Here is a 16,077-nt window from a genome sequence, read left to right on the forward strand (position 1 = left end):
CTGCAATGAAAAACCCTGCATGTCACAACAAAGATCCCACATGCCACAACTAAGACCCAACACAAATAAATAAATGTTTAAAAAAATAAATATTAAAAAAAAAAAGGGTGAAGTGTACCCTTGAAAAGTAATCAGATGCCATACATGGCCTTTGGCAAACAGTGGAGGAAGAAGCCATTTCAGGAAGAAGAATTAGCTCCTTCAGACCTTTATTCCTACTTTAATTAAGGTATAGCAGTAGGAGACACTCATCAAGATTATTTTTCATAGATGCAAAGCTGCACAGATCATCAAATCTGAAACAAGTCCAGTACTATGAAAATTTTAGATCTATTGGATTAAATAAGATATATTAAAATTACCTTCACCTATTTCTATTTTTATGTGAGCTATCAGAAAATATAAAATTATGTATGTGGCTTGCACTATATTTCTGTTGGACAGCACTGGGTCTAGATCTTGCTTATACTTCAATACCTAGCTCAAATAACATTGTCTTCGCTTACGGGTTCTCTGATTTATTTAACCCATGGCTAAAAATAATCTCATCATCTCATAGCACTCTTTTAAAAAAAAATAAATGTATTTATTTATTTATTGGCTCGCTGGGTCTTCACTGTTGCGCAGGCTTTCTCTAGTTACGGTGCACTGGCTTCTCAGGCCAGTGGCTTCTCTTGTTGCAGAGCATGGGCTCTAGGCACACAAGCTTCAGTAGTTGTGGCACGTGGGCTCAATAGTTGTGGCTCACGGGCTCTAGAGCAAAGCTTCAGTAGTTGTGGCACATGGGCTTTATTGTTCCTCGGCATGTGGGATCTTTCTGGCCCAGGGATCGAAACCGTGTTCCCTGCATTGGCAGGTGGATTCTTAACCACTGCACCACCAGGGAAGCCCCTCCCATAGCACTCTTATCTGTACCTCTCTTAAATCACAAGTTACTTCCTACCCTGAGTTACAATTATTAATGTAACATCTGATTGAGTAGAAGCTGTTAAGGATAGTATTTATTTATGCAAAAATAATGAGTGCCCTCTCACTAGATTGTGACCCAATAAAAAAGCAGTGCGATGGAGGTGGGGGGCAGTGTTGGATGAGTGAGGGGAGTACATACATGTATAGTTTGAAAATATTCAATATTTTGAACCAAAAAACCCACCATTTTCATAATACAAGCTACAGAAAGCCTGACAAAATCTTCAGTGACGTGAATGCAGCCATTTTCAACAGAGGACAGGTTCCCTTAAGAATATATCAAAATCTCTGGGAGGGCATAAGATTTTTAAGTTCATCCAAAAAATATGTGTTTCAAAAAACACAAATGCTGCTCTGAAAAGCACCACACTATGGTCTTCTCGTGGTGGCCAGCAGCACTTGTCGGCGCTTAACTGATGCGCACTCAGCCTGGTGGCAGAGGTAAGTAAAACATACTCCCTACCTTCTGAAAGCTCACAGTCTGTGGGGGAGAGAAAGTTATTTATGCACTTAGTGTTTATATCCCACTCTGTCCTAAAAGGGATTAGAACTGGCTCACAATCAGAAATAGCTTGAATACAAGTGAAATGGTGAGAAATGCACAAAAAAGGAAAATGAGAATAGAGATTTATAGAGTTCATCCCAGTTTTTTTTAAGACTGGAAAACAAGGCAGAGATCAGATTGGTGGGAACTGAGGGAGAATGTGGGGGAAGGGAGAGAATGAATTCTACCTAGTCTCATTCCCTCCTGCTCTATATAAACCCAAGTGTGATTCACTTAGAATTGGAAAACTATGCTGTGGAAAGAGCACTGAAATATTTGGGACTGGTCAGACTAGAGTTCAAATTACTCCAACTCGCTGGGCCTCAGTTTCCTCATCTACGAAAAATGATAATACCACAGAGCTACTAAGCCCATGCGCCACAACTACTGAGCCCATGTGCCACAACTACTGAAGCCTGCACACCAAGAACCCATGCTCTGCAACAAGAGGAGCCACTGCAATGAGAAGCCCACGCACTGCAGTGGAGTAGCTCCCACTCGCTGCAACTAGAGAAAGCCCACGTGCAGCAACGAAGACCCAACATAGCCAATAAATAATTAATTTAAAAAAAAAACACCATTCCGACATTAAACATGATAAAAAAAAAAGAAAAAGAAAAATGATAATAGTTGACTTGGAGGATTAATGAAGATCAAGTGAGATAACTGGTGTGAAAGTGCTGTGTAACTAAGAGTGCAGATAACTTTCAGCCCAGGCCTGAATGAATGAAATGGAAAATGGCATAAAGAAGTGAGAGGATGGTCCAAGGAACAAACTGTTCTACATGTGCTAGTATCCTTCAGCCCAAAGACATTTGGCCCCGGTCCCCTTTTCCTCCCCAGGCTAAAAGACTGTACCTCCCTGCATGTCCAGTGGGCCTACCCTGTACTGCTGCACCTCCTCGTCTCGTTTTTGCCTCACAAGGGTGATCTGGTCCTCCAGGTTCCGGTTCTGCAGGTGGAGCTGCCGGGCCTCTGCTTGCAGTGGTCTCAGAGCCTCCTTCATCTCCTGGATCTCAGCCTGGGTTTTCTGCAGAGCTTTGGCCGCGGCTTCTTTCCTCTCTAGGAGTCGCAGCAGCTGAGGCTCGTATTCCTCTTCCAGGCCCTGGCGGCTCTCAGCCATGAGGTTCTCGAACTGGACAGAGAGCTGCCGGCTCTCCTGGAGAAAGTGCCCGTCCCTGTGACTTGGAGGTGCCTCTAGTTGTTGCCGTAACTGCTCCTTCTGCTTCTGATAGGCCTCCCGGAGCCGGGCTAGTTCCTCCGACAGCTGGGCTGCCCGGGTAGTCAGCACTTCCCGAAAATCGGCAAACTGGGCCACGTCCTGCCGGCGGCACTCCAGCTGGTATTGGTAGGCCACACATTCCTTGGTCACCTTGAACAGCTTCTGCTTGATCAGCCGGATCTCCTCCCTCAGCCCATCCCTCTCCAGCTCCGCCTGGGCGTGCAGCTTGTAGGCAGCCAGGATGTCCTTGTGGACCTGCTGCACCTCCTGCAGGGCTGGTTCCCGGAGCAACACAAGCTCGTGGATGAGCTGATCCCTCTCCTCTTCCAGCTGGGCCACGGCTTGGACACACTGCTGAAAACGCCCCTCCAGCAATTCCAGGTCCTCTATGCTCAGGCTCCCCTCTGTGCTGGGACTCAGCCCGGCTCTGGGGCTCTCTTCCGGGTTAGGTTTCTCCTCGCTCGGGGCCGTCTCTTCCCCATAAACAATCTGCTCTGGGTTTGTGGTCTTTCCTGGCTTCACAGGCTCTTCCACATATAGGATCTCCTCCAGCTTGACTGGCTCTTCCACATACAGGGCCTCATATGGCTTCACTGGCTCCTCCACATACAGGGCCTCACTGGGCGTCCTGGTCTCCTCAATATGCAGCATCTCCTCAGGCTTCTCGATCTCTTCCACAAACAGAGCCTCATCAAGGTCACCTGCGTCCCCCAGGTAGAGAATGTCCTCTAAGGTCAAGGTCCCTTCCAAAGACAGGGTAACTTCTGGGTTCCAGGTCCCCACCTCGTACGGGGATTCAGAGTTCTCCTCTTGAAGAGAAGTGGCCTCTGCCCTTGTTTCCCTGCAAGAGAAACGGCAAGGTGAGGGGGCAGCCACAGTCCTGGAGTGGTTTGTGACTGTAGCCACCAGGACACAGGCCTAGCTGAGAGCAAATTCTCACATCTCAGAGAGCACGTCCCTCCATCGATCCAGCCCGACACAGCCCATTGCTTAGATCACACCATCCCCATGATGTCAACGTCAAGTCTCTGCTTACATACCTTCAAGGACAGGAAGTGCACACCTGAGCCACTATGTGTTCCGCTGTCATAAGAAAATCCTAGTGTTGAGGCAAAATCTTCCCTGCAATTTTTCCCTGGACTCGATTCTTCTTTCTAGAGTCAGACAAATACTAATTTCTTTTCCATGTAAGTTCTTTGAACACTTAAAGAGAACTGATTTATCCTTCAATTATTGCATGCATGCCAAGGTTTCCAGTACCTTCCTTGCTTGGGTCACTTCTTTCTGACGGGCTCCAAGTTGATGGGCTCACTAACCTCTGGGGATGGGATGGGTACAGGAAGCAGTACCCGGGTGTACTCTACTGCTAAGATTCACTTAAGCAGTGAATCTCTGGGCACTATACTTCTACTGATGCAGTCAAGTTGCCATTAGCATACAGGGCAGCTCCATCGTATTCTTGATAAATACTGAGTTTGACTAAAATCCTTAAGACTTTTTCACACCAAGTACTTTTAAACCACATCTCTTGTTCCTATAAAACTTCAGCTCATTGGAACTGGCCCTTCCTTCTAGCCTGTCAATGCTCTTAAATCCAGATTCTGTGATTCTAGCAGATGAGCCCCTTAACCCTGCTGCCTGTTGCCTGCTAGCTTACTCAGTTCCTGTTGAGGAATGCTCTCCTGTTGCTTTGGCCCTCAAGTGGCTTTGGTCTTTCCTGTTTCAAATGCATCTTACCTACCTTGGATCTCTGAGCAATTCTTTGAAAATATAAAATACCATGAAAATAATAGTAATAAATTATACTTTTAAAGGTCTTATATGTACCAAGCCCTGTTCTAAATGCTTTACATATATCAATTCACTTAATCCTCAAAACAATTCTATGAGGCAGTTATATTTATTATTCCCATTTTACAGAGATTTACTAATTTGTTCAAGGAAACTCAGATACTCAGACTGCACCAGTTATAAAACAGACTAAATATGAGTGTAGCTTTCAATAAAATTTTTTTTATTAGATAGAAAGTATAAGTGAAAAGCCTCACATATCAAACAAGGAATTTGATTTGTCTTGAAAAGCTTACTTGTGTCCAGGTTTTAAGCTTTATTTCTTAGCTCCAAGTTCCCAGTAAAAATTTTTATTCTAAATCATTGTGTTCTCAGTCCTTCCCTCTAACGCCCCAGGCATCCCCAGCTTCCCTTTTGTATCTCCTGATGGCCCTCTGGAAACCACAAAAGGATGGCTTCACCAGGCCCCAGACATCACTCGCCTCATTCAACCCCAGTACCTGCACCAAAACCTAACACTTGAAGACAATTCAGCAATCACCTAGTCCATTCACTTCACTTTACCAGAGGTGGAGTGTTTTGGGTTTTATTTTAATTTATTTGTTTTTTAAATTTATTTATTTATTGGCTGCGTTGGGTCTTCGTTGCTGCACGTGGGCTTTCTCTAGTTGTGGACAGCGGGGGCTACTCTTTGTTGTGGTGCACGGGCTTCTCATTGTGGTGGCTTCTCTTGTTGCAGAGCACAGGCTCTAGGCACACGCGGGCTTCAGTAGTTGTGACTCTCAGGCTTAGTAACTCTGCAGCATGTGGGATCTTCCTGGACCAGGGATCAAACCGGTGTCCCCTGCATTGGCAGGTAGATTCTTAATCACTGTGCCACCAGGGAAGTCCCAAGCAGAGTGTTTTTTATGATATCTTCACCTGATGCTACTTGGCACTTCAAACTCAACAGCCACCAAATTACCCTTCTCCCTGAGCTTGTTATACCTGTACTCTCCAGCTCAGAGAAGTATGTCACCATACACCAGGCAGATGAGGCAAGCGGTCTTTTTTTTTTTTTAAGTTTTATTGGAAATGCATATATGGCAATCCCATTTCCAATGAAACAAAAAAGAAAGTTTTATTGGAGTACAGTTGCTTTTCAATGTTTTGTTAGTTTCAGGTGCACAGCAAAGTGAATCAGTTATATATATCCATATATCTACTCTTTATCTTTTCCCATATAGGTCATTACAGAGTATTGAGTAGAGCTTCCTGTGCTATACAGTACATCCTTATTAGCTACTTTTTTTAAGGTTTATTATTTATTTAATTTTTGGCTGCATTGGGTCTTTGTTGCTACGCACGGGGGCTACTCTTCACTGTGGTGTGCAGGCCTCCCATTGCACGGGTTGTGGAGCACGGGCTCTAGGCGCGCGGGCTTCAGTAGTTGTGGTGTGTGGGCTCAGCAGTTGTGGCTCACGGGCTCTAGAGCGCAGGCTTACTAGTTGTGCCCCATGGGCCCAGCTGCTCCGAGGCATGTGAGATCCTCATAGCCCAGGAATCGAACCTGTGTCCTCTGCATCGGCAGGTGGATTCCTAACCACCGTGCCACCAGGGAAGCCCAGCTTTCTATTTTATATATAGTAACATGTATATGTCAATCCCAATCTCCCAGTTAATCCCTCCACCACCTTTCCCCTCTGGTAACCATAAGTTTGTTTTCTACATCTGTGACTCTCTGTTCTGTAGATAAGTTAATCTGTACCTTTTTTTTAGATTCCACATGTAAGCGATATCGTATGATATTTGTCTTTGTCTGACTTACTTCACTCAGTATGACAATCTCTAGGTCCATCCAAGTTGCTGCAAATGGCATTATTTTGTTCCTTTTTTATGGCCAAGTAATATTCCATTGTATACATGTACCACATCTTTATCCATTCCTGTCAATAGACAAGCAATCTTTTGTTTTTAGATTTTTTTTTATGTAGGCCATTTTTTTGAAGTCTTTATTAAATTTGTTACAGTATTGCTTCTGCTTTATGTTTTGGTTTTTTTTGGTCCTGAGGCATGTGGGATCTCAGCTCCCCAACCAAGGATAGAACCCACACCCCCTGCCTTGGAAGGCAAAGTCTTAACCACTGGACCGCCAGGGAAGTCCCAAAAAGCAGTCTTTAAACAGCCGACTCACTAAGAACTGATGTTTCTATCTTAGAACAGTCTCCAACCCCCTCTTCACCGCACTGCCAGGGCCCTTGTCCGAGTCATCATCTCCCACCTGCACTTTTGTACCAGCTTTCCCAGAAGCTTCTTCCTTCTCATTCCAGTCTATTCTTGACAGTGCTGCAACTTGCTATAATATAAAACAAACCATCTTGCTCCACTTCACCCATAAATAGCCAACTGCTTAGCATAGTTTCAAGGCCCTTAAAGATGTGGCCCCAACATACCTCTTCAGCCTCATCTCACATTGCTCCCCACAGCCCACCCAATGCTTGACATTCCAGAACATGTGTTAACTTTTATACCTCCTACTCCTACCCCACAATGTCTAAAGGGTCCAGCTGAGAAACTTCAGTTTATCGTATACCACCTGACTAGAGAACAGTCCTATACCACGGGTCCCCAACACCTGGGCTGCGGACCCGTACTGGGTCGCACAGAAGGAGGTGAGCGGCAGGCAGGCATGTGAGCAAAGCTTCATCTGCTTCTGCCTATCGCTTGCATTACCACCTGAACCATGCCCTGCCCCGCCCTATCCGTAGAAAAACTGTCTTCCATGAAACTGGTCTCTGGTGCCAAAAAGGTTGGGGACCACTGTCCTATACTACCTAGAAAAGTAGAGCTCCTAGCGCCAGGAAGGATGCTCCTGCCCAGCAAGCCACACCCACCCGGATCCCCGCAGAGCCCCTGCTTTGCCGCAGACAGCCCTCACATCACGCTCCAGCTGAGTCCCCCACCCTGGAATGATGTAATTGTGTTCAAGGCAGCATTCTAAGCGTTTTCCATGAATACTCATTTACATGATGTTCATCTATTATCCCCATTTTATGGATGAGGAAACCAAAGCACTGAGTAAAGAACTTACTCAAAGTTCAGTAACTCCTATGACGGAAAAAAAAGAGGTAAAAGAAGTAAACCAACTACAGCAAGTATAACAGAGCTCGGCCCTAGCGTTCAAAATATATTTATATCTATTTGCCTAACAAATTTCTACTCATCCTTCAAGCCCTGTTCAAACTCCACCTCCTCTGTGAAGCATTTCCCAGACAACTCCCATTCTTGCTTCTCTCGGCACTTTGTATGCAGCTCATCTCTGCACTAAGTGCTTTGTGTTACAGAAGTGCATGTGTCTGTCTCCCCTGATAGTCCATTTCCTAACAACAAGTACAGTTATTCTCTCTATATCCCAGGGTGGGGCTCTGTAGGAGGTAGGCAGGGAGCAACCAACTGAGCTCCAAGGAGGAAACTTGCCCAAGGTCGAGTAGCAAAGCTGGAAGTAGAATCCAGGTCTCCTGACTTACAGGCAGTGCTGTTACCACACACCACGTTGCCTCAGTCACCCCACCCACAGTGCCAGGACTGCTAGATGCTGCCCTCACACAGCTGTCTCTCTCTAAGGAGCTGGGGAAAAGTAGATTATGGGAGGTCTAGGGGCAAGGGAGCCAGCTCAGCTGGGGCCCCTGACCTCAGATTTCCTTGGGCTCCAAGCAGCCTGCCTCTGCCACTCTGTTCCCGTCCCTAGAGGATTCCAGCAGCTCTCAACCCTGTCCATCAGGGCTGTGACTGGGAGTGTTTGTGACACTGTGCAGGCATGAGCTGGTGTGTAGCTGACTCTGTGTGCACCCGTATGTGTGTCTGGCAGTACAGGTGAGTGTACTGGCTCAGCTTTGTACCCCTGGTGACAGGGGCAGGGCATCAGGTGTGTGTACTGGTACCTCTTCTTGGTACAAGAGGAAGTCCAGGGCTACAAGCTGACCTGGGGCAGAAATGCTCCCTACCCGCCCCAAACCTTTCAGCCACAGGTCCCTTCCCCCTAACCAGTAGCGAGCTCACAGTGTGGGTGATGGAGAGGGCCTCCCCTCCAGGGCCGCTGCAGCCAAGGCCCTCCTGCTGGTCTGGGACGGAAGACTCTCCCCTCCACACCACCCCAGGCCCCAGACCAGAGAGAACCAGTTGCCTGAACAGACTCTCAACTCCAAGCTGGCAGCCACCCAACCTTGCACCAAGTCTCTCCCACACCGCAAATTCAGCAACTGGAGGCCTCCATCTCCAGCTGCATTGGGGGTGAGGAATGAAAGAAAACAACGGGCCACCGTCTTTGGCCTCTATGGACCAAATGGTATCTGATGGTTGATGCCCACTAGTATGAAGGGGTTAATCCTCACACCGCCCGTGGGAGGGGAGAGGGGGAATTGTAAGAAGCCCGAGACAACCGGAGGTGCCGGGCCCTCTGGCCAGACTCCCCCATCTCCCGTCGCGGGCGGCTCCGCCCCGTGCCCCACCCGGGCCGGACCACCGCCCCCGCCCCCCAAAGGCGCTCGCGGGGCGAGGGGATGCGCCCGGCACCCCCCGGCCGGGGGGGGCGGCGACGCGGGCCCGGGACGGTCCTTTCCTACCTCGCGGCCTGGGCGGCGCCGTCCCCGCCGCGCCGGGGCTCCGGGCTGGCCATGGCTGCGCGACCCGGGCTGGGCGGCCGCGGTATTAATAGCCGGCCCCGCGGGCCGCCCGCGCCCGCCCGCCCGCCGCTCTGCCAGCTGCAGCCGACACCAGATCCGCCGGCCCCGGGCCGGGCGCGCCCACTTGGCCCGGGCTCCCGCCGCGGGAGGAGGGAGCGGGCCGTGCGGCCCGGGGGCGGGGAGAGGCCGCCCCTCCTGGGACCAGCGCGCGGGGGGGGCGGGGGGCGGGAGGCACCGGCGGGGCGGCTGGGGGGAGTCGGCGGCTCCAAAATCAGCCACGCTGAGTCCTTCCCGAACCTTCTTTCTCGCCACCCTTCCCTTCCGAGGGTCCCAGTTGCGGGGGGCAGGGGAGGAAGGTGGTTCTGCAGCCTCAGGAGAGCGCTGGTCCTGCCCGGCCGGCCCGGGAGGGGGGCAGGGCGTTGCGTTGGGGACCTCGAGGGACCCCACACCCCGCCCGCCGCCCCGCAGGAGCTGGGGGTGTGCGGCGCCCTGCGGTGCCCCCTCTCCTGAGCGCTGTGCCCCGCAGCTGTCGCCGAGGGCTGGGGGAGGAGGGGTAATACCACACCCCGTACATGAGGGGACCGTCGGGAGCCTGGGGAAGGGCGGCGGGAGGGTGTAAGCCTCTCAGGTTAAGTCCATATTTAACCCCGCTTTCCGCCCCCACGCTGCGAGGTCTCCGGGGGTCTCTCCGCTGGCTGCACCTGTCCCCCCACCCCCACCTCCCCGCCCTGCTTCTGGCATGCCCCCGCCGAGGCATGCCCCCTCCCCCAAGTCCTCGGCCCACCAGTGTCGGGGTCCAACTCAACACGGAAGGCTGTCTCCCTAAGCGAGAAGCTGCCAGGCCCCTTCCCAGACCTGGGCCTCGGGGGCGTTCTCCCTGCTGATGCCTTTTTTCCACTTAGCCCCTCTGTCTGGGAAGGTCTTTGACTCAATCGCAGAAGAATGCTGTGCACTCTAACCAGCCGAGGGGCTGGCTGTGTTTAAGCGGAGAGGCCTTGAGAAGGGGATGGGGGCGGGGCGTTGGGGCAGCCGGCTTGACGGCCTGGGGGCTGTGTGTTGTGATCCGTGTGCCCGCTGCCGGCTGTGTGAACACCCCGTGGTTGTGTGTGTGCGCGCGGTTGTGTGGAGGGGGAGATTGTGGGATGGTGTGTCCACGTGTGACTCTGTGATGGCTGTGGGGCGCGTGTCTGTGTGGGTGTACCCCATGTGGCTATGTGACTGTATAATCATGGGGGGGTGATTATGTGTGTGCTGACTGTGCTGGTGGTGGAGTGTCTGCGTGGCCGGTTGTTGTGACTGTGTTGTGGGGCGCGGTATAGTTGTGTGTGTGATTGTGTGCCTGCAAGAGACTGGGGGCTGCAGTGCCTGGGTGTGGGAGGGGGCGTCACAGGCAGCTGTGTGGAGTGTCTTCTGTGTGACTGGGGCCCGCGCATGTGGTCATTAATCCATGTTTCTGAGTGTGCTGCCTGTGGCGGTATATTTATATCTCTCTGTCTTGTGCAAGGGGGTGGGAGATTAGCACCCGGGCTGGCTAAATACACCCTTGTAAGGTATGCACGAGAAAAAGTCGGGTTTTGGAGGCGGCTGGGCATTTTCTGACTTACCTCTAAAATATTCCAGGGGAGGAGGTTGGCAAAGCCTCTGTGGCTGGTCTTTTGACAGTCATTGCCAGTCGGAGGGGAGCTGAGGGCGCAAGGGCAAGGCCTGCCAGCGGCACTGTTTGCTGCGGTGCCGGGCAACAGGCAGCAAGGGTGGCATTAACAAGGGCTGTCCCTTCCCCTCCAACCCTCAGCCCCGGACCTGGCCCCGGGCAGCTCCCAAAACTGATTCCTTAACCCCTCTGAACCTCCCCTTCAGCCCTTCTTTAGGCTGAAACACTGAATCTCCTGTGGTCCCAGAAACACCTCCGGTCGTGGGTTTTGGCTGTCCCCTCTGCCTAGAGCACCCTTCCAGCTCTTCATATCCACTCTTCTTTCAGGTCTCAGTTTATGTGTCATCTCCTCAGAAAGGCCTTCCCTGATGTGCTTCTCCCCCACAGAAATGTCCATCCTTTTACTGTTTGTCCTGTCACCTTGTTTATTTTCTGTACAGCACTTACCGTGATCTTTGATAATATTGTTCATTTTCCATTCCTTCCTTTTCTGCTTCCCCCACTAGAATAGAAGCCCCATGAAGGCGGGGACTTTGTGTGTCTTGTTCACTTCTGTGTCCCCAGGGCCCAGCCCAGGGCCTGGCACATACTAGCTTCTCAAAAAATTGTTGAATGAATGAAGCAAAGAAGGATGGTCCTCCCTAGGCCAATTTAGGCAACATTTGATGCCTGCTGTGTGCCTGGCCTGGGCCACTTGCCACCAAGGAGCCCCTTTGTACTCAGGGAGACAGACATACACGTGTGCTCAGGCTGTGTACACCAAAGCAGAGGGAGGTGGGTGAGGCCACAGGACTCTGTTCACTCAGCAAACATGGGCACTTGGCCTGTGCTGGGTCCTGTATCTGAGCAAATGGCCTTCTTTGGCCCAGGGCCCTGCCTGCAAAGAGCTCACAGTGTAGAGGATGCTAGAACTGTCCCCTGGGGAGACAAACTCCTGCAGAGAATAATGCCAAATCACTGAGCTGAGTGATGGGCTAGGCACTGAGAACCAAAGAAGCCAGTGATGGGAGAGATGAACTCCAGGACTGGGGACAGCCTCATGGATGAAGTAACTTGGGCCTGGAAGACGAGAAAGGGCATTCTGGCATCAGACACAGGCTCCTTGGAGAGACAAGCACAGCCACTCTGTCTCTCAGCCCCTCCACAAAGCCAAGTCCACGAAGAGAGGAGAAGCCCCTGGGATGGCTACCCTGTGCCTACCGTGCATTCTCTGTGCTTCTCTGCCCTGCCCTATGTCCTGGAGCTGACTCCCGCTGACAGTCTCACCTGGTCCCCCTTGCCTTACAATTTCAGGTAAAGTTTGGCCAGTAGGAGACATTGCCAGGATATCAGAGGGAAGGAGGAGAGTGAGATCATGATATTTTTTTTAAAGTAAAATTGTTTTAATTAGCAAAAATCAGAGAAAAGGGAGAGGAGGTTACCTTTGTGTGACGATAACTGTGATTTCACCATCCTCAGTGGAAATGAATCTCTGGGAAGAACAGCAATTGTTTTTCCCATTTCAAGGAGGGCAGAGGTGTTCCAACCTTACATGATATTTGCAGAATCCATAGAGATGAGGATAGTTATAACCCTGTGATTTTGGCAGTTACTAGGTTTCTCCACTGAAAGGCACAGTTCCCGTTGGGTAGCCTGCAACCCCGGCACGACTCCTGCCAGGTTTGTTAACAAGGCTCCCTTCCTTGCGCCCTTCAGGCCCTGGGGCTAGAGACTCTGTCCCGCTGTTGTGAGCCCCAGGGTGCTTCCCCGTTCCTGCCCACACCTCAGTAAATAGTTCCTTCATTAAACCCTCTTCTGGCAAATGCTTTGAGTGGTCCCCTGTTTCCTGCTGAGACCAATAAGGTAAGAGCTAAACCTAGGGAAGATGAGTCCTTGGCAGACAGTTTGGGGAGACCCTCTTTCTAAATCACAACTCAGAACCAGAATCAGAAGAAGTTGTGAACTACGACAAAGGTACAGTAATCAAAACAGCATGGTACTGGCATAAAAACAGATACATAGATCAATGGAACAGAATAGAGAGCCCAGAAATAAACCCACACACTATGGCCAATTAACTTACAGCAAAGGAGGCAAGAATATACAATGGAGAAAAGACACTCTCTTCAATAAGTAGTGCTGGGAAAACTGTACAGTTACATGTAAAAGAATGAAATTAGAACATTTTTTCATATCATATGCAAAAATAAGCTCAAAATGGATTAAAGACCTAAATGTAAGACTGGAAGCCATACAACTCCTAGAAGAAAACATAGGCAGAACACTCTTTGACATAAATTATAGCAATATTTTCTTGAATCTGTCTCCTGAAGTGGAGGAAATAAAAGCAAAAATAAACAAATAGGACCTAGTTAGACTTCAAATCTTTTGCCCAGCAAAGGAAATAATCAACAAAACAAAGAGACAATCAGCTGAATCAGAGACAATATTTGCTAATGATATGACCAATAAGGAGTTAATATCCAAAATATATAAACAGCTCATACAGCTCAATATCTAAAAAAAACAAACAACCTGATTTTTAAAATGGGCAGAAGAGCTAAATGACATTTTTCCAGGGGAGAGATATACAGATGGCCAACAGGCACATGAAAAGATGCTAAACATCATTAATCATCAGAGAAATGCAAATTAAAACCACAATAAGATATCACTTCACACCTGTCAGAATGACCATCATCAAAAAAAATCACAAGTAGCTCTTTCCCATCTTGCAAGACAGCAGGTGAAAAAGCTGACAAGCAGATACTAAGGAGAAAAAACTGAAGCCAAGAAGGCTGATGCTGGTGGCAAAGTTAAAAAGCTTAAGAAGGTTAAGAAGGGGAAGCCCCACTGTAGCCAAAACACTGTCCTGGTCAGAGGAATTGGTAGATCTTCCCGATTAGCTATGTATTCCAGAAAGGCCTTGTACAAGAGGAAGTATTCAGCAGCTAAATCCAAGGTTGAACAGGAAAAGAAGGAGACGGTTCTTGCTACTGTCACAAAACCTGTTTATGGTGACAGGAATGGTGGTACCAGGACTTCCCTGGTGGTCCAGTGGCTAAGATTCCATGCTCCCAATGAAGGGGGCCTGGGTTCGATTTCTGGTCCGGGAACTAGATTCCACATACCACAACGAAGAGTTCACATGTCACAACTAAAGAGTCCGCATGCCGCAACTGAAAAAAAAGATCCTGCATCCCACAATGAAGATCCTGCAACAAGAAACTGAAGATCTCATGTGCCGCAACTAAGACCTGGGGCAGCCAAATAAATAAATTAAAAAAAACAAAAAAGAATAGTGGTACCCAAGTGATTAAACTTCGCAAAATGCCTAGGTATTATCCTACTGAAGATGTTCCTGGAAAGCTTGAGTTTTTGAGTCACGGCAAAAAAACTGTTCAGTAAGCATGTGAGAAAACTGCCTGCTAGGCATCACTCCTGTGCCCATTCTGATCATCCTCACTGACTGCCACAGAGGCAAGAGGGTCATTGTCCTGAAGCAGGTGAGCAGTGGCTTGCTACTTGTGATTGGGCCTCTGTCCTTCAATCGAGGTCCTCTGAGTAGAACACACCAGAAATTTGTCATTGCCACCTCCACCAAAATTGATATCAGTGGTGTGAAAATCCCAGAACATCTCACTGATGCTAATTTCAGGAAGAAGAGGAGAGACTTCCCTGGTGGCTCAGTGGTTAAGCATCCGCCTGCCAATGCGGGGGACACAGGTTCGATCCCTGCTCCAGGAAGATCCCACATGCCACAGAGCAACTAAGCCTGTGCACCACAACTGCTGAGCCCACGTGCTGCAACTACTGAAGGCTGCATGCCTCGAGCCTGTGCTCCACAACAACAGAAGCCACTATAATGAGAAGCCTGCAAACCGCAACTGAGTAGCCCCCGCTCGCCGCAACTAGAGAAAGCCCACACGCAGCAATGAAGACCCAATGCAGCCTAAATAAATAAATAAAAAGAAAGAGGAATTCCCTGGCAGTCTGGTGGTTAGGACTCTGCGTTTCCACTGCAGGGGGCACGGGTTTGATCCTTGGTTGGGGAACTAAGATCCTGCAAGCCACACAGTGTGGCCAAAAAACAAAAAAATAAATAAATAAGATGAAAAAGAAGAGAACCCTCGTACACTGTGGGTGCAAATGTAAATTGGTGCAGCCACTATGGAAAACAGTATGGAGGTGTCTCAAAAAACCAGAAATACAACTACCACATGACCCAGCAATTCCACTCCTGGTTATATATCAAAAAACAAAACAAAATGAAACCCTGAAAACACTAATTCAAAAAGATACATGCACTCCAGTGTTCACAGCAGCATTATTTATGATTGCCAAGATATGGAAGCAACCTAAATGTCCACCACCAGATGAATGGTTAAAGAAGATGTGGTATTGATATATACACAATACAATACTACTCAGTCATAAAAAAGAATTAAATTCTGCAATTTGCAACAACATGGATGGCCTTGGAAGGTATTATGCTGAGTCAGACAGATAAAGACAAATACTGGATGATATCACATATGTGGAATCTAAAAATTAAAACAAACTTGTGAATATAACAAAAGGAAGCAGACACAGATACAGAAAACAAACTAGTGGTTACCAGTGGGAAGAGGGAATGGGGGAGGGGCAGGATAGGAATAGGGGATTAAGAGGTACAAACTACTATGTATAAAATAAATAAGCTACAAGGATATATTGTACAACACAGGGAACATAGCCAATATTTAATAATAACTATAAAAGAAGTATAGCCTTTAAAAATTGTGAATCATGTTGTATACCTGTAACTTACATAATATTGTTCATCAACTATATCTCATTTTTTTAAAGGACTCCTTTTTTTAAAATTTATTTTTGATAGCTTCCTCCCAAGAGGGTAGACAGCAGTACCAAGCAGTATCAGCAGTATTTCGTCTTGTGGAACTGAAAACCACAGCCACAGAAAGATAGAGAAAATGAAAAAGCAGAGGACTTTGTACCAGATGAAGGGACAGAATAAAACCCTAGAAAAACAACTAAATGAAGAGGAGATAGGCACCCTTCCAGAAAAAGAATTCAGAATAATGATGGTGAAGATGATCCAGGACTTTGAAAAAAGACTGGATGCAAAGATCGAAAAGTTTACCAAAGACCTAGAAGAATTAAAGAGCAAGCAAACGGAGATATGCAACACAATAACTGAAATGAAAAATACACTAGAAGGAACCAATAGCAGATTAACTGAGGCAGAAGGGTGAATAAG

General features: G+C 48.4%; 1 protein-coding gene and 1 pseudogene across 3 annotated transcripts in view; one reads left to right on the forward strand and one right to left on the reverse strand.

Annotated features, from left to right (window-relative positions):
• SYNC (syncoilin, intermediate filament protein) overlaps positions 1–9,252 on the reverse strand; it is a 17,525-nt gene extending 8,273 nt beyond the window's left edge. For all 3 annotated transcript variants that reach the window (XM_057704081.1, XM_057704074.1, XM_057704067.1), the window contains exons 1-2: positions 9,128–9,252; positions 2,397–3,576 (exon numbers count right to left, since the gene is read on the reverse strand). In XM_057704081.1, coding sequence (XP_057560064.1) covers positions 2,397–3,576; positions 9,128–9,180 — 1,233 coding nt within the window. In that variant the 5' untranslated portion in view covers positions 9,181–9,252. The remainder of the gene's footprint in view (positions 1–2,396; positions 3,577–9,127) is intronic.
• Positions 9,179–14,494, forward strand: LOC130855307 (60S ribosomal protein L6-like; annotated as a pseudogene).
• Positions 14,495–16,077: the final 1,583 nt, after the last annotated feature.

The sequence above is a fragment of the Hippopotamus amphibius genome, chromosome 1 (genome assembly GCF_030028045.1).
Source record: "Hippopotamus amphibius kiboko isolate mHipAmp2 chromosome 1, mHipAmp2.hap2, whole genome shotgun sequence".
In the NCBI taxonomy this organism is placed as follows: domain Eukaryota; kingdom Metazoa; phylum Chordata; class Mammalia; order Artiodactyla; family Hippopotamidae; genus Hippopotamus; species Hippopotamus amphibius.